General features: G+C 51.3%; 8 protein-coding genes across 8 annotated transcripts; 1 reads left to right on the forward strand and 7 right to left on the reverse strand.

The window, feature by feature from the left end:
* Positions 1-188: 188 nt before the first annotated feature.
* On the reverse strand, positions 189-1,548 carry ASPVEDRAFT_35973 (metallophosphatase domain-containing protein). Its single transcript, XM_040811102.1, has one exon. It carries the CDS (start codon positions 1,447-1,449, stop codon positions 394-396), a length of 1,056 nt encoding a protein of 351 aa, XP_040662343.1. The 5' UTR covers positions 1,450-1,548; the 3' UTR covers positions 189-393.
* Positions 1,549-1,872: 324 nt separating this feature from the next.
* On the reverse strand, positions 1,873-2,538 carry ASPVEDRAFT_78346 (40S ribosomal protein eS8; the record flags this gene model as incomplete). Its single annotated transcript, XM_040816528.1, has 2 exons — positions 1,873-2,401; positions 2,465-2,538. The coding sequence occupies 2 exons, from the start codon at positions 2,536-2,538 to the stop codon at positions 1,873-1,875; spliced, it is 603 nt and encodes a 200-aa protein (XP_040662344.1).
* An 816-nt stretch (positions 2,539-3,354) lies between these two features.
* ASPVEDRAFT_35975 (DUF2470 domain-containing protein) lies at positions 3,355-4,634 on the reverse strand. The gene has a single exon (XM_040811103.1). The coding sequence runs from the start codon at positions 4,227-4,229 to the stop codon at positions 3,555-3,557; it is 675 nt and encodes a 224-aa protein (XP_040662345.1). The 5' UTR covers positions 4,230-4,634; the 3' UTR covers positions 3,355-3,554.
* ASPVEDRAFT_35976 (uncharacterized protein) lies at positions 4,543-5,471 on the reverse strand. The gene is made up of 2 exons (XM_040811104.1): positions 4,723-5,471; positions 4,543-4,658 (listed from the first exon to the last, which is right to left on the reverse strand). The coding sequence occupies exons 1-2, from the start codon at positions 5,223-5,225 to the stop codon at positions 4,652-4,654; spliced, it is 510 nt and encodes a 169-aa protein (XP_040662346.1). The 5' UTR covers positions 5,226-5,471; the 3' UTR covers positions 4,543-4,651.
* An 802-nt stretch (positions 5,472-6,273) lies between these two features.
* Positions 6,274-6,771, forward strand: ASPVEDRAFT_23589 (uncharacterized protein; the record flags this gene model as incomplete). Its single annotated transcript, XM_040809563.1, has 1 exon — positions 6,274-6,771. The coding sequence occupies one exon, from the start codon at positions 6,274-6,276 to the stop codon at positions 6,769-6,771; it is 498 nt and encodes a 165-aa protein (XP_040662347.1).
* A 402-nt stretch (positions 6,772-7,173) lies between these two features.
* Positions 7,174-12,786, reverse strand: ASPVEDRAFT_48745 (putative plasma membrane phosphate transporter Pho87; the record flags this gene model as incomplete). Its single annotated transcript, XM_040814067.1, has 8 exons — positions 7,174-7,319; positions 7,374-8,151; positions 8,200-8,544; positions 8,597-9,812; positions 9,959-10,407; positions 11,539-11,928; positions 12,009-12,362; positions 12,469-12,786. The coding sequence occupies 8 exons, from the start codon at positions 12,784-12,786 to the stop codon at positions 7,174-7,176; spliced, it is 3,996 nt and encodes a 1,331-aa protein (XP_040662348.1).
* A 651-nt stretch (positions 12,787-13,437) lies between these two features.
* ASPVEDRAFT_78352 (calcium/proton exchanger) lies at positions 13,438-14,858 on the reverse strand (the record flags this gene model as incomplete). The annotated part of the gene is made up of 3 exons (XM_040816530.1): positions 13,438-13,510; positions 13,571-14,418; positions 14,487-14,858. The coding sequence occupies 3 exons, from the start codon at positions 14,856-14,858 to the stop codon at positions 13,438-13,440; spliced, it is 1,293 nt and encodes a 430-aa protein (XP_040662349.1).
* A 1,688-nt stretch (positions 14,859-16,546) lies between these two features.
* ASPVEDRAFT_121132 (uncharacterized protein) lies at positions 16,547-19,621 on the reverse strand (the record flags this gene model as incomplete). Its single annotated transcript, XM_040805856.1, has 6 exons — positions 16,547-16,952; positions 17,011-17,072; positions 17,132-18,853; positions 18,903-19,006; positions 19,060-19,402; positions 19,448-19,621. The coding sequence occupies 6 exons, from the start codon at positions 19,619-19,621 to the stop codon at positions 16,547-16,549; spliced, it is 2,811 nt and encodes a 936-aa protein (XP_040662350.1).
* Positions 19,622-20,928: the final 1,307 nt, after the last annotated feature.

The raw sequence follows: 20,928 nt of genomic DNA on the forward strand, positions 1-20,928 counted from the left end.
TCTCTCCTTCACCTTTCCGTTATTGATTAATTTCATTTGCTCTTGGATATGAACCCATGCGGCGGCTCGCATATCAACGAAACTCTGATACCTCTTTCTTTCTCGTCTCTCAGATCTATTTCCATTCGATACCTGTATATCTTTTATTGGCTGTTTCTGTTGTCATTTGGGACTGTACGATATCCTGATTTAGTATTTATATCACATGGGCTTGTTGGCTTCGCGTTTTCCGAAAATCTATTTAGCCCCTAACAAAATATATATTTATCAAAAATAGACAAAACATTGGCCTTTACTTTATCGCGGCAGTTGAGCCGTTCTATTCTAGCTAGCCATTAAATAATTTTAATTCTATAAAGTCTTGCAGATTGCAGATTATATATTATAGATACCTCACTCGCTCATCGCATCAACCTCCAAATCTAAATCAACCACCCAAGGCGCATTAAGTCCCTTATAATCAACTGTTACAACACTCGCATTAACAAACAACGTCTCCTCACCACGTCGCAATGGGGTGCCAGACCCAGAACTAAGATCCACATACGCACCCCGCTCCTCCATCACATCCTCCCGGTCCCAAGATACCTCCTCTGCCCTCTTGATCCCAGTTCTATTCGAATCCACAGGCAAATCCGAGCCTGATCCCTCCCACTCAACCCTTCGCGCCCCATATCCCTCATGGATATGCCCAAACACATGTAGCGCCGGCCTCGCCCTTCTCACAGCCCGAAACAGATGCTCACACCCTACACTCTGTCCACTCCCAACAACCTGGTCCAGAACCCCGTACGGCGGACCATGCGTGATCAAGATATCCGCCCCGGGGTAGTCCGGGACAGGCGTTTTCGCGCCCTGCCCGTAGTTAAACCGGTCTTCGCTGCGGGGGTACGCAAATGCCCACGCGCAGAACTCGGGCGTGTAGGGGTTCGCGTAGACGGTGAACTTTGCCCCCGTGGACGGCAAGACGAAGGTGCGAATTTCCTCTTCCATGTATACTATGCCTGCGGATGTGACTTCGGGGCTGGTGTAGAGGGCTTTTATCTGTGCGGGGGACTCTAGTGCTGATTTCGACTCTGAGGATTCTGATGTACTGGTACTGGTAGCTGAAGGCAAGGCAGCTAAATGGTCTTTCCCATTTGATTGGCGGTAGCGATGTCGCAGCCATCCGACCCGGTTGTAGTAGCCCTCGTCGAGTGTGATGTCGTGGTTACCGGCGATGACGATTTTCAGCTCGGCGGGGTGTGATTTTAGGAGCTCGAGCATGGATTTGTGTTCGGAGGCGAGGCCGACTTTGGTGATGTCGCCTGCGTGGAGCAGGATTTGGGCTGAGGGAAGCGGGTGCCTGTAGGGTGTGTTGGAGGCATTGGGGCCGTGGGGAGGTGCAGGGGGTGTGGTGTGGGTGTCTGAGAGGAGAAGGAGCCGGGTCTTTGTTGTTGACTTGGGCATGTTGGGTATGTTTTAAGAGAGAAAGGGTGAAGGAGGTTGATGCGTTGAAGATTGATGGATGGAAATGGAGGGGGAGTTTGAAATGCGGGGAGCTATCTCGTACACATTATTCCGAGGTCGAGGACTCGAGGCAAAGTGAGCCAGAGAAATTTCTAAGTCTATATCTTACTGGAACAGAGTACCGTAAATCGTTCATTATCGAGCTCATCCTACATATGTAACCGCCTAGCCATGAAAAGCCGGTGCCATGACGGTCGTTGTGGTAAAGGTTGGTGCCATAAAGGTCTTCGGTCAGGAAAGTTCTGAAAATTCTGAAGTTGCTAACTCCGATACCACACCCTTTTACATGACAATCAAGGCTTCACAAATAAATAAGAGGGAAAAAGTTTATTTTTTGCGATATCTCTTCTCATTTACTCGCGTTTACTTGCGGATAGCACGCTGGTAGAACGCAAGCTCCTCACCCTCCAGGATGTAACCGTCCACACGGCCGCTCTGGCCGGGACGAGAAGCAATAACGGCATACAGACGACCGGACTCGAACTGTCTCTCGATGGCAGCCTCGGCCTTTCCGGACTCGGCGAAGCGAGCAGCCTGCTTCTTCACGACGCTGTTGCTCTTCTTCTCCTCGGTTGTGTCGGTCTTGGCCTGGCGTCTGCGGCCAATGGGCTGACCGTAGTGGGCCTCGTACCATTGTCTGAAGGGAGCGGCATCGATCTGGACGACGGCGGACTTGGTCAGAGTGTTGGTACGGACAAGTTCGTTGTTCGAAGGGTGGTAGGCGACAACGATGACACGGGTCTTGCGGGAAACACCCTCGGAACCCCACGAGAAGTTGCCAGACTCGAGACGGAGACCACGGAACTTGCGGTTACCACCACGGGTGCGGACAAGGTGAATTCGCTTGGCGCCAATACGGGTGTTGGCGGGCTGGCGACCCTTCTCGAACGCTCTGCTTTGCGTCAATTTGCTGCCCATATAATTTTCTAATATTTCAATCCATCCTCAATCATACCTCTTCTTGCGGTAGTGAGCGCGCTTAGCACCGGTGGCCGAGCGCTTGTGGCGCGAGTCGCGAGAGATACCCATGTTGGCGGTCGATGTGTGGGACTGTCCAGAAAGGAATATTAGCACGAGTCGAGAATGCAAGTAAGCGAAGCTGTGTAAATCCAATATTCTGTTGCGTCAAATTCTATCTTGTCGAGCGTGATGATCGATGAACGATGAGTACTGCTGCCGTTGGAGCAATATCCAATCCACAAAATCCCCAGGCCAAGGTTCAAGACAAAAAAAAAATTCTTGAAATCGAACCCCTCAATCCAATCAAGGCAGCGACGATATCGAGATATTCCCTTTGCTCTCCAGTCGTGAATCTTCCTCTTCTCTTCTCTTCTCTTCTGTTGAATCGATACCGGTTGACGGGTGGAAATTTGACAGGCCGAATTGAAGGCGCACCGACAGTCGCTCGACGAGATAGAACCAACGGAAACCGAAAAAAAGATTCACAGCAGCCATAAAGTAATATACTCACCTCTAATCTTGCAGCCCTTCACCAGGAACGCAGCGGCAAGGGTTGTCGTTAGGTTGTCGGGGAGTTGAGTGCTTGTCGTCGGCGATCGTGGAATCCGTGTGTGTCTCTCGCTTGTCGAAGTTGCCCTATTTTCGTGGGCGCTAACCGATCGTGGCTAGATCCTTGCCCCGTGACCTCGTCTACACCTTTCCATCTGTGGCTAGGCTGGTCGGCTAGTGCCTTAATTTTGTGCCTTATTGTGAAGCTTACATAATGGCTCTTGGCACATATTCCAGTCCACACTTTATACTCCGACCCTGACAAGCCGCTTCAAGTGTTGCTGATAACTGGAAAGAATAGCCCGACAACTATGATAACCTTATCAGTCTAATTCCATGGTTCACTGTTCACGCTTCCCATATGATAGCATTTACATTGTCTAACACAGCTCCATGATGAATGCACATTGACAGTTCTACCCAAGTCAGCCATACAGTGACCCTCTTAACACGATATCTCTTTATTTACTCAATTCTACCTTCTACTCCCCTCTATGTACACTATACAACAACATAACCCCGTCAATCAAGTACTCTCAGGTACTCTTCTCATGCTCACCCTCACTCTCAATCCTCTTCACCTCCGCATCAAACCTCATCCAAGCCGGAAACCCCTCCACAAACCCAAGCACCATCCACGTCCACCAAAGCCCCGAAAAAATCTTAACCCCATGCTTCCTCAGCCTCATCCAGCCCAGAAGAAAGACCGCCTCAAACGCATGCGCGCCCGCAAGAGACCCAAACACCCACGGCTGCCACTTGACACTAAACTCCGTAAACCCAGGAAACCTGGCCCCCAAGTCCAAGGTATCGTAGAGCAGCGATCCCGGTTCGAAATTCGCGCGGCGCGAGTACCCAACCAGCGTGGCGAGGCAGAGTGCGAACCCGATTACCTGCGCGCCCTGCGGTGGGATGTAAGAGGTGACTTTTGTGTCGGAGAGATTGAGCCGGCGCAGGGATTCCTTGTGCATGGCCACGACGCGGGCGCGGGTTTCGCTTAAGGAGGCGAGTGGCGGCGTGAAGGGGATTATGTAGCGGGAGCCCCGGGCAGATATGATCATGTCTGTGAGACGGAGGTCTTCGAGGGTTGGGGATTGGGCGGCACTCGCGGAGACGGCGCAGTAGGCGCGGAGGTAGAGGGAGAGAGAGCGGGCATGGTCATTGTTCATGTGCTTGATGATGAACGCCTTGCGGGATTGGTCGTCGGCCATTTTGGAGGTGAGCTTGGGGGAGTTGTTTGGGATCAGGAGTGACCAGGAGTTCCAAGTTGGAGAAGAGTCCCTCCCGTATACGGCTTATCGGCCGCCAAGACACCTCGGCCCATTGTCTACATGTGCTGCTCCACCAGGACATGCTCCGGATTCCGAATACAACTAACTCCCGTCTAGCTAGGATTGACAGTTTGAACTATGTTTTTATATTCGATTAACGGATCTAGACCCAATTACAGGAGAACAGAGAACACTAAAAATGCCAGGACTTGAGCCCCCAACAACCATCACAATATTAACAGCGGAACGGTATCTCCAACAGGTAAGACGGCAGTTTCAAAACCTCGTAACTCGTTAGGAAGCAAGAGCACGGTGTGAGATGTCTAGTTTCGATATTCTTAGGCACTATTTTCTCGATGGCGTTAACTCCTATTCATTATTCACGATTGGCAGGTAGTTCAAGGCAGATATAAAATGCAAAGGTTCAACTCACAGTAAAGCTAGGGTCAAATCGCCATGGATTCTTGCCTTGAGCTCAACCTCGATATCCAAATTGATGTCCAACTTCAACTTCAGCCCCTCCTCGTCGTCAATGCCCTTCTTCTGTTTGACGGCCGGCGGCTTGTCTTTGCTGCTTATAGTCTGCCCTGGGCGTCGGCGCGCTTGCACTGCCTTGCCTGAGGTATCTTCCTGGGCTTGGTCGTCGTCTTCCTCGTCGTCATAGTCATCCTCATATTCGTCGGAAAAGTCATCCTGCTTGTCATCGTCCAGGGGCTCTTCCTTGATGGGGTTCTGTCTTTGCTGTTGCTTCTCGGCGGTCGCCATTGTGATCTGAGGTGGAGGTGGAGGTGGAGGAGGTGGTGATGGTGATGATGGTGGTGCAGGAGGGTTGGCGGGAGGAGTGCGTTTGTAGATGTATCGGCGAGCCAAAGAAGCGCAGCCGGGCAGAAGGGGAAAACTGAGAAAAACAGCAAAAAGCGAGAGGCCAAATGACATAAAATGCCGGGTATATTAACCAAAACAAAAATAGAAAGACTTGACTGGGATCAATTGGAGGGAGTGTTGCGCCGGCCGCTCATATACGTCACCCCCTCAAGCACCCCCCAACACCCTCAGCACCACCACCACCACCAGCCTAGCTCCAATAAATGCATCATCGGAAACACCGAATTAGCAATCGCGTCCAAAATCGGTGTCGATTAAGGCGCGAAGGAAAAGCGATGACGGCATATTGCATCCCAGCATTTCCTCCAGCTCCACCTGGGTGTCTGATTCATCATCCATTCATGTCCCTGGCCCAAAAGGCAGAAAAAGCATGCGTGTAAAGAAACATGCGACCCAAGGATCCGCCCTGTCAAATCTCAGGAGATAATTAAAAAATAACGGGGTGGCAAGCCACCTAATTTTATCCAACCAGGCAGTGCCGCGAAGTGGTACCGACTCCAACCTTGGAACAACCTGGAGAGATCGAAACAAATGCAGAGCACGGGCCAGGCGTGATTGGCTGGCTGGACTGCATTCATCTGTGCTCAAGCAAGATTTGCAACGGCGCGAGAAAGAGGATTCTGACGACGCCTAATTTACTCCATCGCGCGGGCTGCGATGGGGTCGGCACCTGCACCGATCTGACAATCCCTGCTCCAAAGACGTCATGTCTTGCCCACCCCCGGCGCCATCTTATCCTCTGGGTGGGCTGGCCTTTCCTCCAAGTCATACTGCGGTGCCTCTTTCATCATAGCTTCCCTCGCAGATATTGCGGTCAAGATCGGGCCAGCTATTCCGGGAAACAATGACGCTGTCCGCTCGTGAAGTAATTTTGATTAACCCTACCCACCAGATGCGTGTTGCAGGGTTGGAAGGGTTATAAATTATAATACCTGATGTTGGACGAAGGAAATCCCCTGTGATACTGCATACCATTACCCTCCTTACCCACACACTTATCTCCTCTGCACCTCATCTACTCTGGCCTATATACACTACATATACCCCACTACCCCCTCCCACCATAATATAAAACCCTCTTTTGAAAACCTCCTTCGCAATGGCCGACTATTCAAACCAAGAGTCCGACCAAGAGTTCGGCCAACCCGCCCCCGAACAAGCCCCCAACCAAAACGACTCCGACACAGAAGACATCCAGCGCCCCGAGATGGAGCGCGAGCCCGAGCAGCCAAAACGCAGACGCCCAGTCCGTCAACAGCGCCGGCGTAAGCAGCAATCAGACGGCCCCCTCGGCGGCCTCGGCGGCGTCGACCAGGCCGGTGACCTGGTGCAGAGCACAGCAGGCAATGCAGTAAACGGAGTCACGGGGAGCGCGGGCAAGGCCGTTGGAGGCGTTCTCGGTGGAGGGAAGAGCGAGGGAGAAGGGAAAGAAGGCAAGGGCAGTGATGAGCAATTGAGACTCAGGCTGGACATCAACCTTGACATTGAGGTGCAGCTGAAGGCGAAGATCCATGGTGACTTGACACTCGGATTATTGTACGTGTCTTTTTTTTCCCCTCCCCTTGCTTTGTGTGTTCATACCACGGACGCTGGGTAGATATGCTGACTGACTGATTAGGAATTAGTAAATGATGGCCGGGGTCTGCTGCCTTCTGACCATGAGTGCTGGTGACTATTGATTGGTGCCAGCTCAATATGTCATGTTGTTCACGAACTTGGGCTTTGTATTTTGGTTTCGCTTTTGCGGTGGATTGGCTTTCTAGCACTGGCTCTAGATCCGTCGTTCTTCTTTCTCTTTTCTTTTTGCAAGTCGCCTCGCTTCATTTTACCGTTTAATACAGGCGTGTCATTTGTTCTATCTTGACGATTGCATACATTGTATTCTATGTAAAATGAATCAATATTCAGATGCAACCTTTATATCCCGTAACTCAAAACAAACCTGAGATCTAGCATATGCGAGGAGAATAGTACATTGTGTGGGTTGAGGAGGCAGTTTCTACAATCCGGCAACACGCATCAGTCCATAACCAATTGTGACGACCACTGCCCATGACATCAGACTGGCAGGGATACCCCGCGTGAAGAAGTGTCGCACTCGCAAATAGCGCTGGCCAGTCTGCGGCACCTCCGTCATAATGGCGGCTAGAACATTCATTAGTCTTGAAACGCGAAACAACCAATAAAGGGTTCACATACTCATGTTTGGGAATCCACTGGTCGGCAGAGCCATGGCCACTGAGCACATCAACGCGCTAGCCATCACCAGCAGATTCGGGTGTGGGTCGTCCATACTGACGCCAATCTGTCGCACGAGAGGGAGCATGATCAACGCTGCGACAGTGTGCGAAATGAACGTCGCAACGACCAGAATCAGCGCCGAAAATACAATCAGTACTCCGTAGAGACTGAAATCTTGGACCCGCTCCCGGATGCTTTCTGCCATGGTTTGCAGCAGCCCCGAAGATGTCACTGCCTTGCCGAGGCAGAGCCCGCCAGCGGCAAGAATGATGATTGTCCATAGGAAATTGTTGAAATCCTCCTTGTTCAGAATTCCGGTACCGAAAAATAGCACAATGGGGATGATCGCAATCACACCCATGTCGCCAAACACATGCTCGAGCTGGTGGCTGCCACACCATAAGCCGATTGTGGTTAGCGTGACAATACTAATGAAGTATTGTAGGCCACTGAAGTTATCTTTCAATGGCTTAATGGGCACAATCGTAGTATCCCGGCCTGGGCGGAAGGTAACCAGTAGAAGCACCCAGATTAACAGAATCGAGATAATACAGACGGGCAACGAGATGAAAAACCATGTACCCCAGCTGATGGAGGGATACATGTTCTGGAGGGCGATAATGTTCTGCGGAGAGGCAATTGGTGACGCTGCACCACCGACATTAGCAGCCAGCGCAATGCCTAGAACCAACGCTTTGGCAAATTTGGAATCCGGCGGAAGGTTGCGCAATAGAGGCTGCAAGTGCATTAGCTGGAGTTCACAATACATAGAGAGATTGCTAACCTGAATGATTGAATAGCAGAGAACCGGGGATGCTACGTTACTAATCCACATGCTGAGAAACATGCTCACAAACATGTTGGTGAGCAGCACAACACGGTGGTTAGACCCGGCTTTACTCAGTACAAACATCGCCATACGTCGCGCGATGTCGTGCTTTGATAACGCTGCGGCTATGGTAAATCCGCCCAAAAGCAGCATGATAACAGGGGTCCACATGGAGCCAAAGGCAACAGTGGTAGCCTCTTTCGGTCCCAAACGCTTATAAGGCTTATCATCTGATTTCAGGATGCCGAGCAGCACGACGAGGAACGGAATAAGTAATGAAGTTACGAACAGCGGGATAACCTAGATTGTGGTCAGCGTGTTCTTCAGATAAATGGCATCTATCCAGACTCACCTCAGTGGCCCATAGTAAGCTCACGAAAACGAGCATCGCCAAACAGTTTTGCTGTTCGGGCTTCTGCATGATCGGCACCGAGAGTAGCACCGCGAATACGATTATCACCAAAACAAGAGTTGCAAAGTTTGCGCTCCACAGCCAGGTTGGCGCACTAATCACTCCAAATGGTGTCCGGAATTCCTTGCTCGGAGCTACTTGTTCATCACCCTGTCGGCGCGCCTCTGCAGGATCCTCGTCCCCTCCTAGAAGAGTCCGGCGAATACCAACATTGGCAGCTTGAGCTTTCCTTTCAATGCCAATCATTTCTCTCCATACAGTGTTCCTCTCCCATACGACATGCTCCCTAAGGTGCAAGCGAAGCTCGCGCTTGGCCAGAGACAGGTCGCCATTCGTAGTCAAATCCGCATATAGGGTCTCGATCTGGTTGATAAATCCCTCGACTTTTTCCATGGTCGAGTTTAGGAAAGGGTAGGCCGAAGATACGGCGGAGGCCATGTACTCCCGCCGCAGATTGCGATCCACGGTCTTGTCGTACTTCTTCAGGGCCTTGGAGAAGCCAGTCTTATTCAACTGGATATACGACTTCAATCCACAGAGAGAAACATAAACAGCAACGATCCGTTTTTTCAGGGAAGCTGCGGAGTTGTAGAGATCTAGCAGCGTCGGATCGGTGGTGAACTGATCGGGCTGAGTCCCGCGCCTATTAAACCCCTGACTGCTAAAGCCGTACCTAGAATCTGTCCAGATTGAGCTTCTCATATCATCGGCACGGTCATCATCGAAGTGGGCACTGTGTGACTGGCCTAATGATGGACGCGCAGCGTCCTCATCGCTATCCTCGTCATCCTCGTCAGCAGCTGGCTCGCTGGTCGTGCTCTGGCGTCTTTCATGATCAAGACCAAAGTCGCCTGGCTGATATTGTCCGGATCCCGTACTCATCCTTCTCGCTTTGGCCATGCCATCGTGCATCGGGTTCATGTTGGCCCCAGCTGCCTTTGCTGTGTATTCCTCCGCATCTCTCATAACATCGTCAACCTCCGTGAAGATGTCCAACTCTTTCGCACGATAGAAAGAGCGTATCTTATCCAACTCCGCATCGAGAGCCTGCAGAAATATTTTATCGGCACTTGGTGTACTGTCGAGCAAAGGCGCGGACTCGACGTCAGTCCCTGGTTCATTGACTCGATGGGCCTGTTGTTCCAACGAATATATCCTGCATCGCGAATACTTTATTAGCATGGTGTTGATCAAAAGCTACACAAGCACGGCAATCACGTCACACGCCCCCCCAAAGATATAAACGGGAAAAGGGGAGGTGTATAACGCGGCAAATAGCCGCTCGGGGAGTTTCCAACGCACAGTTTCTTTAGATTGCTATAGGCGATATAATACGCACTCCAGTCCGGAACGGCATTGAACTGGATGCTGTGAGAAAACTTCATCCTGAGAGTTGTTGTGTCGCAGTCTTCGGTCTTTTCAGAGCGACGATGAAGGGCTTCTACCCAGTAACGGAGATTTACAGGCTGGCCCCAGCGGAGACGACCTGACGGACGATGGCCTGTTTTCTGAAAGGGTTGAGGTTGGGAAGGTTGAGGGGTTCGAGACCCGACTTTCGTGAGTTGACTGTGGTGTGGGGGCCCCGTGGTACGTCGGGCGGGATACTCGACGAGCTCGATATCTTGCGAAGCGGGGTTCACGCGAACTTCGTCAGCTGGGGCACTCGTCGCAGAAGCGAAGCGTGCCACTCCTTGTCCACCTGCATTCGACGACACGGTGTGCGGTGTGGTAGGCGTGAATCGCTCGCTGGTCTTCGGTCGCGGCTCAAGAGTGGAGTTCGGTCGAGGGACAAGAACTCAGCAACTGGAACTCGAATCCCCCAGTATGGGCGAAGGTAATGGGCATTCAGAACTCGTGATTACGGCTCTAGGGACAGCGTACGCGCACTACCGAAGCCGGGAAGCTCACTTTGCAATGAGATTTGCACGGATGGACGGACCTCGAGTTCCTGGCTTTTGACTTCAGGTGCACCGCCCACGGGTCCAGCAGGTTGCCTGATCGGGAATAGCTTCCTTGGCCACTACGAAGTATTTGCATAGAAGATGCCATATATTTCGACCGCAAGTGCAATCTCGATGGCCTCTGAGCCCTAGAAGCTTCAAATCTCTTCAAGATGCTAGCAGCGTTTGTCTCTGCGAAACAGGTGCTTTGTATCCAATGTCTCGGTATACTTATCAGGCGAGGACCTCCCTCCGAACAATCCCAGCTTGGGGATTACATGGATTATGAAAGACGTGATGAGCAGAAACCTGTCACTGGAGAACCCCAGCTCGAGGAATCCATGGATTATGACGCAAGTGATGAGAATGAATCCGACTCCTGAGAATCCTAGCTCGTGCGCTAGGTGTAGCCATCTCTTTTGTTGGGATTGTCTAATATTCTGGTCAGAGCCGTATGCAGAATGAGAGTGTATTTTATTTCTCCGTTTAGTATAGCCATTAGATAGTATTGCGGATTAGTGGCGAGTTTATCTGGTATAAACGGATTGAGGGTGTAATTTTTATCTTCTATGCTTTTCACAGTCATCCTGTGTACTTCCACTATATATCCCATTCTTCGGTTGTGCTCAGGGCACAACTGCAATTATGTTTAGGACCACTACTATACACCGTATACTTTTAGTTCCGCATATATGGTACGGACCATTAGTCCCACTCAAGTAATTGCTTAATTGCAGTTCAATTGTACACATCTGACATAGTTATAAAAAGGAAATGCTCAACAAAAATCCTATTCTTATAAATACAAAATATGGCGGCAGATGCAACAGGGAAATTGACCCCTGTCTAGCATCCTAGCAGTTTGGAAGAAGTAGTTCCAAGCTAGCAACTACCCGCCTAGAACCCCTTCCCTCTCTTGTTGGCCTTAGCTCCAATATTCACACGACCCGCGATACCAAGCTTATGCACACCGTCCCTCTTCTCCCAGACACCGCTCCTTCCCTCCGCAACAGCAACAAGCTCGTTCGCAACGCGGTGCGCGAATTTCGCGTCCCGCCGCTTCTTCGACGCATCGATGATCCACCCAATGGCGGCCCTGCGGCGCTGGCGCTCCGCGAGTGCGATGGGGACTTGCAGCGTTTGGCCACCACCGGCGATACCTTTTGCGTTGTGCAGTTTGATGAGCGGGGCGACAGAGTCGACGATGAGGGATAGGTAGAGGATTGGGTTGAGTGGGAGCTGGGGGGTGGGGGGACCGGGAAGGAGAGGCCGGTTAGGGTTGACTTGGGGGGCTGGTGAGGAGCGAAGGTGGTCGAGGATGATGGACATGTTCTATATGTACAATTAGCTACTGATTCAGCTTTCACGGCGCTGTCCGCCCAGAAGACCTAGACCTGAAAGACCGAACATACCTTTTGCGCAGTCGCCAACTTCCCATCCTGCATAAGGTTCTTGGTGAACTGCTCGACGACCGGCTCATACCGGTACCGGAAGTTCTCCGTCCGCGGAAGCGACTTGGGCGCCTTATACTTCAACCCGGGGGCCAGCTCCTCTGGTTCCTGGGTGGCTTCTGAAATAATGTTCTGGAACAGAGCGGCCTGCTCAGTATCAGAGATAGGCTCTTCAGGCCCAGCACCGGGTTGCCTCTCAACCTGTAGACGACGAGCAGATGTCGAAAATGAGCGAGACCCGGACGGGCCCTTGTTCATCTGGTCCTGGAATACCTTGGGCGCGTGCTTCTGAGCTTCCTTATCGCGGGAGAGAATCTGCGTGACACGGGTACGTTAATGTCAAATCCAATATCCAAGCTTTTCCCAACAAGACGGAACCATATAGATGCCTTGTCTTGTCTTGTCTTCGTCGAATACATACCTCTGAAACCATCGTCCCCTGCTCCAGCTCCGGGCTTGACGGCGTCCCATCACACCTCTTCTCCTTGTCCATAATGTTATTGATCTCGGCAGCCTCCTGGCTAACATGCGGCAACGGATCAGCCGCGTGCTGCGCATCTTCTAATTTCTTCTTATCGTCAGAGCCCGATGAGTTCCATCGTCGCTGGGCGCCGGATTGTGTGCATGGTGCGGCGTTGGTTCGAATAAAAGCGGATGCGATGGAGCGCTGTGGTGTGGTGGGTTGGCGGAAGACAGGGACTGCCGTCCTGGCGGCGAAGAGGTTGAGCCGGGGCGGCATTTTTGGGTATCTGTATCTGGAATTGGGTTCTACAAGCGTGTAGAGTAGTGTGGATGGTGAGTGATGCCGGCTCGCAGGCGTTGATGTTTCCTGTCGGCGAACGATTTTCCTCTCCACATGCGCTTAGTCATCCATTCTCCGTGCTGCCAAGAATTCACTGTCAATGTGAAATCATAGGTTTCTCTTTGGACGCAACTTAAACAAGGCACTTTTGTTTGATAATTGAGGATAATTACTCCGATGACTAAACTCGTACAGATAAGAAAAGGCACCAATGACCGGCTGGAGTGATACAAAATTCCCAAATCCTGTTTAAGCCACCCCGTTTTCCGCGCCAAAGTCAACATTAAGAAACAAAATTCAACTAGATGAGCCCTGAGGACTCGCTGTACACGTATGATAACTGACCCGCAGTGCAATAATTAAGCAGTCCGGCCCGAATCAGGTCTTCAAAAAGGGATAGAGGTGTATAAAAGAGAGTTGGTAGATTTCTGAGCAGATCGATTGGCCAAATGCGTTAAACGAGCGCTTTTTGGCATTTAGTAAGATAGGAAACGGCATATAGTAGTATGGATCATTCAGAGGGTCGGCCGAACAGGTCAAAAATCCTTCGAGGGTGTCTCCAAATCACGCTCAACGTAATTACCACGTTTAAGGGTGGAAGAGAGCACCATCATCCGCGCTGTCCGGGTACACCCAGAAGGCAAGTGCTAAGATCAAGTACCTGTACCCAATTAGTGAGATTGTTTTATAATAACATAATAGCAGGGTAGATTCAACTTACATTCCCAAGCACAGGCAGCCTTCAAGGTAGTTGGACTTGCCGTCTTGGATGAGGTATGTCACGACCAACCCTGAGATAAAGAAGGATACAGTCTCGAAGATATGGAAGTGGAGGGTCATTTCGACATCCATAATCCAACCCAAGATGACGAGGAAGGGAGTGACGAACAGAGCAATCTGGATACTGCTCCCGATGGCAACGCCAATGGCAAGATCCATCTTGCCCTTCCAGGCGACCACAACCGCAGTCACATGCTCTGCTGCGTTTCCGACAATGGGGATCAGAATGAGACCAATGAAAGTCCGGGTCATGCCAGTCTTGTCCACAATGCTATCAATGCTTCCAACCAAGTAGTCGGCGCAGATTGCAACAAGAATCGTCACAACGACCAAGGCAACGCTAGCGGCCCACGGGTTAAGCAAATGTTCCTCCTCTTCCTCCGGAACGCCCTCTCCTGCGGCTTCTGGGTCTCCAGCTGTCTCATGGTTTACTTCTTCGAAAAGTTGCGAGTGCGACTTGAGTTGGAAGAAAAGGTAGATGATGTAGAGAACGAGGAGAATGATAGCGGTCCAGTGAGACAGGAATAGAATATGCGTTTCAGTCTTGTCGGACTTGCTGGATGTCAATGAAGCGTAGAGCGTAGCAGGAATAATCAACGACGCGGACGAGACGGTCATGAGAGAAGACATGGTGGATGCGACTGTGCTATTGAAAGTTTGCTCCGGATAACGGAGGCCACCAACGAAGAAACAGCAGCCGAGAACGAGAAGGATGTTGGAGAGGATGCTTCCAAGCATACTGGCTTGGACAACGCGGATCTGGTTTTCTTTAAGGGCAATGATGCTGACCTATCAACGAAATCTGTTAGTCCAAAATCCGCCCGGATACACAAGAGCAAGGAAGAAGGGGGTCATACAATCAGCTCAACGGCATTTCCAAACGTCGCATTCATCAGCCCACCGAGAGCCTGGCCTAGGGTTGCAGCCAATTCCTCCGTTACGAAACTGAGCAGCGAAGCAAGCGGGACGATCGCGAGGAAGTTCAGGGCGAAGACCGTTACACTATCCCACTTGAGAACACCGGCAATGATGCCCAATGGGACAAAAACCAGAAGAACGTTGACATAGTCGCGCACAAGCACCTGCCAGGTCAAGTGCGCAGCATGAGACGGCCAGTTGGTCCAGTGGCGCTCTGGCTTCTGCTGGGTTGAATTGCGGCGAGAATCGCCGATTAGGGCATCCTGTTCATTGGGCTCTGATAGGCCATTGGTTGTTGAAAGACCAGTCATCCTTCTTGTTGGACCCCAGGAGTGTCTTTTAAAACTAGAAAAGATGCTTTGCGAAGCTGGCCAGGTAGCACACAAGTGGTGTTAGCTCAGGTCGGTCCTCGGTCAGGTAGGTTCTCAGAACGGTTTGCCGAGGCTGGTAAGCACATTAAATGCTGAACGAGCTGCAGTAAAGGAGGGGGAAGAGGGAGAGATGGAGAGAGACAGAAGAATTGAAGGGAAAAAAACAAGCAGTCTGGATGAATGACAAAGACGAAACAATCAGCTCAAAGAGAGTGCGATCCAGAACACTGAAAGAAACCAGCAGTGTGGATCCTTGCAAGACAAGAGGAAACAGAGCCCGAAGTCAAAGCAGAGATATGATGGAAGGAGGGGAAATAAGGGATCAATTCAACAATAGGAGATGGAAATCGATGGCGAGGTGGATGAAGAGAGATCTGAGTTGGGAGCTTCGGATAGAGATGGATGGAGAGTACCAGTACTTACACATTGGAGAAGTGACGGTGGCTTGGTCGGGTGACAAGAATTCGGCAAACGGAGAAGGGAGGACTGGTTCAGTCTTGGAAGGTCGGGAGGGAGAGGTCTTTGCTTGGTAGCACGGGAGATTAATGAGTATCACGGAGGAATCAGGGTCTCGAGGGTGGATGAGTGTGAAGAGCACTCCGTGGTTGGCATGCGCCTGTGGCTGGAAAAATTGACTTCATTGCCCGGTCACCTCATCCCATTGGCCGCATTCTGGAGACAAGACCGACCGATGCATTGGAGCTCCTCTGCACAGCCTCACTCGATCGCCCAACTCCCCACTCTAAGTGGCCTGGCCAATTTCCGCTGCATTATCGACCACCTGGCTTTGGATTGTAAACTGTTATAAGATCGCAACCCCTCTCCTCTTTCAGCACTGCCACATTTATCGACATGGATCTTAGTTCCCACGCTCTCCATTCCATGCAGTACGGGGAAAGGTGTCTCGGGCTGCCCCCAAAGCTAAAAACCAAAATGCTCAAAAACCAAGCAATAACAGTTCCTAGGAGAGAAAAACGACCAGACGATCCAGGGTCCGGATTTGTCTGTCTTGGCCTGTCTTGGCCTGTTTTTTTCGCAAAACACTAACTGCTAGCGTATTCTTGTCTCTTTATATTTCGTTCCATCACGACGATTAAGTTGACAACTCACCGTGACTTCCCCGACCGCTATTATCCGTTTGGAGAAATAGCTCACCTCTTAATGGACCCTGCCTTCCTCCCTGGATCAAGGTTTGAGAGCGAGACTCCTCCATCCCTTTTCAGTTAGTCTCCAAACGGAACGGGCATTTCTTGACCCCCTGCAATGGAGATACGCAAGCCACAATGAGCATGACGTCAGCCACTACGCAGCCCTCATCAGCCATGTTCGCGGCGTTCATGAGCCACGTAGGTCCTGTCGGGTCGAAATACGTACCTTCCTGCTACGTGCCGTAATATTTCACGCTGAGGTGAGACGGCTTGCCCACGACGAGGAAGCGAAATACGGTCAGGCAACCGACTAGTGTACGTAGTGTGTACTACTAGTGAATGAATTCTAGCTGCGAACCGAACAGACTACAGAGGTATCATAAGGTAAAAATTCAAAATCAAAATTGTAAACTGCCGTGATATGTACGGTTAACGAAAGACATCCTCTTCCTGAGAGCGAGGTAAAACATCTTAGTCTATCTAGATATAAAATATCGACAGATCTGATAAAAGAAGGGGTAAAAAAAAAATTACGAGGCCGAGCCACCGCCAAGTCCTATAAAACAATATGTATGAGCGGCTGAATTCTCCATTTCCGGTCCGGAGTATATATAAGATAAACTCACCTGCAGCAAATGCGAGGTACCACGTCCGCGACGCCCCACCGTCAATTGAGCCGTAGTCAAAGTTGGGCTGTGCGAAATAGTTCCAGGAAGCGGCTGGGTCGATGAGAGCCAGGTTTGCGTAGAGGACGCCCTTCCAGCCGCCCTCGACCTTTTCAGCGGGCGTGGAGGCGTTGGATGCGAACATTGCGTCCCATTCCTCACGCACGAACTTCTGGCTGCGGACGTAGGAGGAAGAGGGGAGGAGGGGGAGCATGTGGATTCTATTGCACTGTTAGTTTTTGTTGCTTAAGCGTGGGAAGGGTGAATAGTGGGTGGTACCCTTGGATATATTCGAGGTTGGCACCGAAGTAGGTGGTGTGGTCGACCTTGTTCTCGAATAACTGAGATTGCTAGGTTAGTGCTGCGCTTGTTCACTGAAATATGTCGGTAGTTTACTTACGATTCCAGTAACCTTGTTGGCGATGAAGTTGGCGGGCTGGTTGACGTTGTCGCTGTCCATGAGGAAATAGTTGTGGAAGCTGCGGCGCAAGACACCCAACATCAGGTTTCCTCTGGCTTCCAGGCTCGCATCGCCGCTTGTCTTTCCCCACATCTTGAGAGCGTACGCATACATGGCATCTTCCGAGGATGATTCTTGGTCCTTACCGTCGAAAGACTCGAAGAGACCCTTGGCCCATGAGTGACCGTGATACCAATCAAAACCACGGGAGAAGGGGAACAAGGGGTCGTTGGTTGCTGCGTTGCCGGAATCCCGAACAAGCATGTTGACCCAGTCACGGTTCGCCTCGATCCAGCTCGGGTCAAGGGCTCCAATGATCGCAGCGGCATGGATGAAGTATCCATAGTGGAAGTGGTGGTCGTTGTAAAGGGTGTTTCCAAAGTCAGCACCCTCATCGCCGCCGTAACTTGCGGAGGACACTACGCCCTTCCACACGGTGTCGTAGACCAATGGGAACTGCTGTTTGTTCTGCACAAAACGGGCAAAGGCCTGCTTTAGCTTGTCAAGAGCAGGTGCCGCCGCGGCGCTATCACCAACGAGCTTGTCCACAGTGTATATAATGGTCGCGAACTTGCTCAAGGCTTTACCGCTGTAGTACATGCTGTTCAGGTTGCTCTGGCCATCAATGTCCTGTTTGAGCTCCGTAGTAGCAGCCTCTTGAATCACTGACTTTGATGCATCGCTGAGTTGGGGGGAGTTACCCGAAGCCGCAACCCACGGGCCGAAACCCATACTAGTTGGGAGATCGGGTTCTACCATAGTCCAAGTTTCTCCGATGACAGCCTTCGCAGTGCCCTTTGTGGTGGTGCGAAGTGTGATGTTGACAGCCCGACCTTGGGTCTGAGTGTCAAACGCCGCAACATGGTGAGGTAGAGCATACATCATTAGAGGTGTGCTTGGAGCATCCTTGCCAGCCTTAGTCCAGGTGAGGCGGTATGTTCCTGTCTCACCATCAACACCTCCAGAAACAGCGGCCGCGGTGGCGTAGACTCCGGATGAGTTGTCGAAGAGGCTCTCTCCAGAAGACCCGGCCGGATTCTTCGCAACTTGGATAGTGCCTGACCATCCAGTAGGGCCGCGCAAATCAGTACTTGATTCCAACTTGAGGTTAGGATCCTTTCCATCGCCTGGGGTAACATAAATGAGCCAAACAGCGCCATTCTCGAGAGTGGCGCGATATTTGAAGATGCCATTCCTGGGTGAATCAGCGTTTACCACTTCACGGAAATGAACGCCGCTTTGAAGCACTGGCTGCAGCTGAGTGTAGACTGCGCTCACGTATGCCATGCCCTGGACAACGGGGATAGTAATTTTCGAGGAAGACCCGCTTTGCGGCCGCAGGACAGCATCGGCGGCGAAAGGCGAGGGGTTCTCCGAGGTTAGTACAGTAGATTGAGTAAGCTCAGTAGCCGAGAATATGATTGACTGGATTCCAATTGGATTGATGTAGTAGGAAACAGGGTTTCCTGGGATTTTGTCATTTGTCGGGCCGGTGGCAACGGCGTCCGCTTCAGCGTGGGAGACAGTCATGCCGAAACTTGTCAGATTCCCGCTGCCTTTAGACCATGCCAGTGTGTAAGGGTGCGTAAAGGTAGCATTAGTCTGCGTTCCTAGAAAAAGGGCGCTATGGAATTTGTTTGTCTCAATTGGGCTCGAGGAGTTCTATACCTGTCAGTACCACTGATACAGACCTCCCTGGAAGAGGACTCACCACTCCTTTCTTAGGCACTGGATGGTCATCCCGCGAGGTGATAGCCTCCGGGACTGCACCGGTTGCGCCCGGGACAAACGCATCCTGGCTCGCTGCCATTGGGCCTTGAGTGTATCCCTGTTAGCGGGATCCTGATGTCTGTTGGCAAGTTACGAACCTTGAACAGCTTGTGTTGCTGATGTGCTTGCTTGTGCAGTACTTGTCTGCGGGGTGGATTCTTGCTCGCCAGATGGTTCGCTGGCTCCAGTGGGCTCTTCAACAACGTCGTGCGTAGCGGTTTCGGCCGCAGTAGAGCTGGGCGTTGTGATATCAGACGACGCAGATGGCTCCGGTTTGGGGCTCTCCGATGAGTCCTGGCCGGGAAATAGCCAACCAAGAAGAGGATAAGGCTCGCCGATACTTCCAAGTATCTGCGGTGCAGCTTGAAATCTTCCAGGCGAGGACGTGCCGGTGGGCTTTTGTAATATATGGCCTACACGATCAAGCTCGGTATGGTAGACCTGTTCTCATTAGAAAGAACCAACAGATCGCCCTTGAGTACTTACACCTTCAGTCTGGGGTGGCAAGACCCTTCCGCCTTGGATTGACGGCGGGTATTGGGTCTTTTCAGAGAAAGTGGCCGATTCAGAGGAAGTCGGAGTTGGGGCGGAGTACACTGCCTTTGCGGCGAGAAGACCTATTAGCACGCTCGACATGCGCTTCCAGGGGTTTGACTCCATCTTGACAGGGCGTTGGATGCACAAAGTCCAAAGAAACAAAACAGTAGATAAACAAGAAACAGTCTTTATAGCAATGATCGTGGGTAACAATTCAAAGTGAACAATAATATCCCATCTGAGCAGCCCGCAATCGGGACCTGGGAAAGTGTATAAAAGAGTGACTGGCAGCACACAATGCTACCCAAGACAGCCAGGGTCCAATGTGAACCCGGGGATATTATATTGTGAATGACAGGCAACCTGCAAAGGAGTGTGACGGGAACCGGGATGGTTTGCCCAAAGAGGGTGTGAACGCGGGAGCGAGAGGGGGCCGAATTAGAGTGAATGCAACAACAATAAAAACGAAACAACGCGAAGGACAACATGGTGAATAAAAAGGCAATGGCTCACCAGACCTAATTACTCCCGGATTCCTGACTAGCCTGATGGGAATTCTGCTAGCCTAAGGAAACAAAGTAACAACTCTGTTTCAGCGAGGAGGTATGCTCGGCTTGGGAGGTGTACGCAGACCTGGGGCTGCAACGTACCCGCAAGAATGTGACCTATGCAGACGTGAGCATGTTGGAAAGACTTGAGTCAAAACAAACAGCATGACTCCGTCGACAGTGGCCACGAAAACAATGTAGGGAGCATGGAATGTGGGCAGCGCCCCCAGCGGAACGTGACCGCATCTCAAAACCACGAGCCAAAAAGGGATCGGCAGCGGAAACTTACAATGGATGACTGATTAATCCGGCTGATAATATTGAAGCTTGTCGATTGTAACGTTGGGGATGGACAAGTGGTGGAAGTTGAAATGACGCAGTTGGATGAGGGACGAAAAGGTGGAGCAGCACAGGCAGCTAAAATATCCCCAGACGTCTGCTTGTCAACCCCGGACGAGCAACCCAAGACCGTGCCCTCCATGACAAGATCTTTCCAGAGTCTGAATCTGATCGACCTGATCCACGGGGCCTCGATTTGGGTTCCAGATGCCTGTTGTTTATCATCTCGGCGGCTGGACTAAGAGGGTGGAATGCGCCGCCAAGCTTGGCGTGCCTTCCATGACGAATCGCCTCCGAGGTGACCAAAGTGAGATCGCATTTCGATGGTGGTGATGATAGTATATTAAAGCCTCATGAGATCCATGTGGGCGGTGGCGGGCGAGCGTGGATGGTGACCAGGTGGTGCGAGGTTACAGTGGCTGTCGCGGGGTTGAACAGCAGACCAAATCATCTCGAACACCGCAGATGACCGCACCCTGGACTATTCGGCATCATTTGGGATATCCCTGTCTTCGGGCCAACTGATTCAGTAGTGTGATCGTA

Source organism: Aspergillus versicolor (assembly GCF_001890125.1).
Source record: "Aspergillus versicolor CBS 583.65 unplaced genomic scaffold ASPVEscaffold_1, whole genome shotgun sequence".
In the NCBI taxonomy this organism is placed as follows: Eukaryota; Fungi; Ascomycota; class Eurotiomycetes; order Eurotiales; family Aspergillaceae; genus Aspergillus; species Aspergillus versicolor.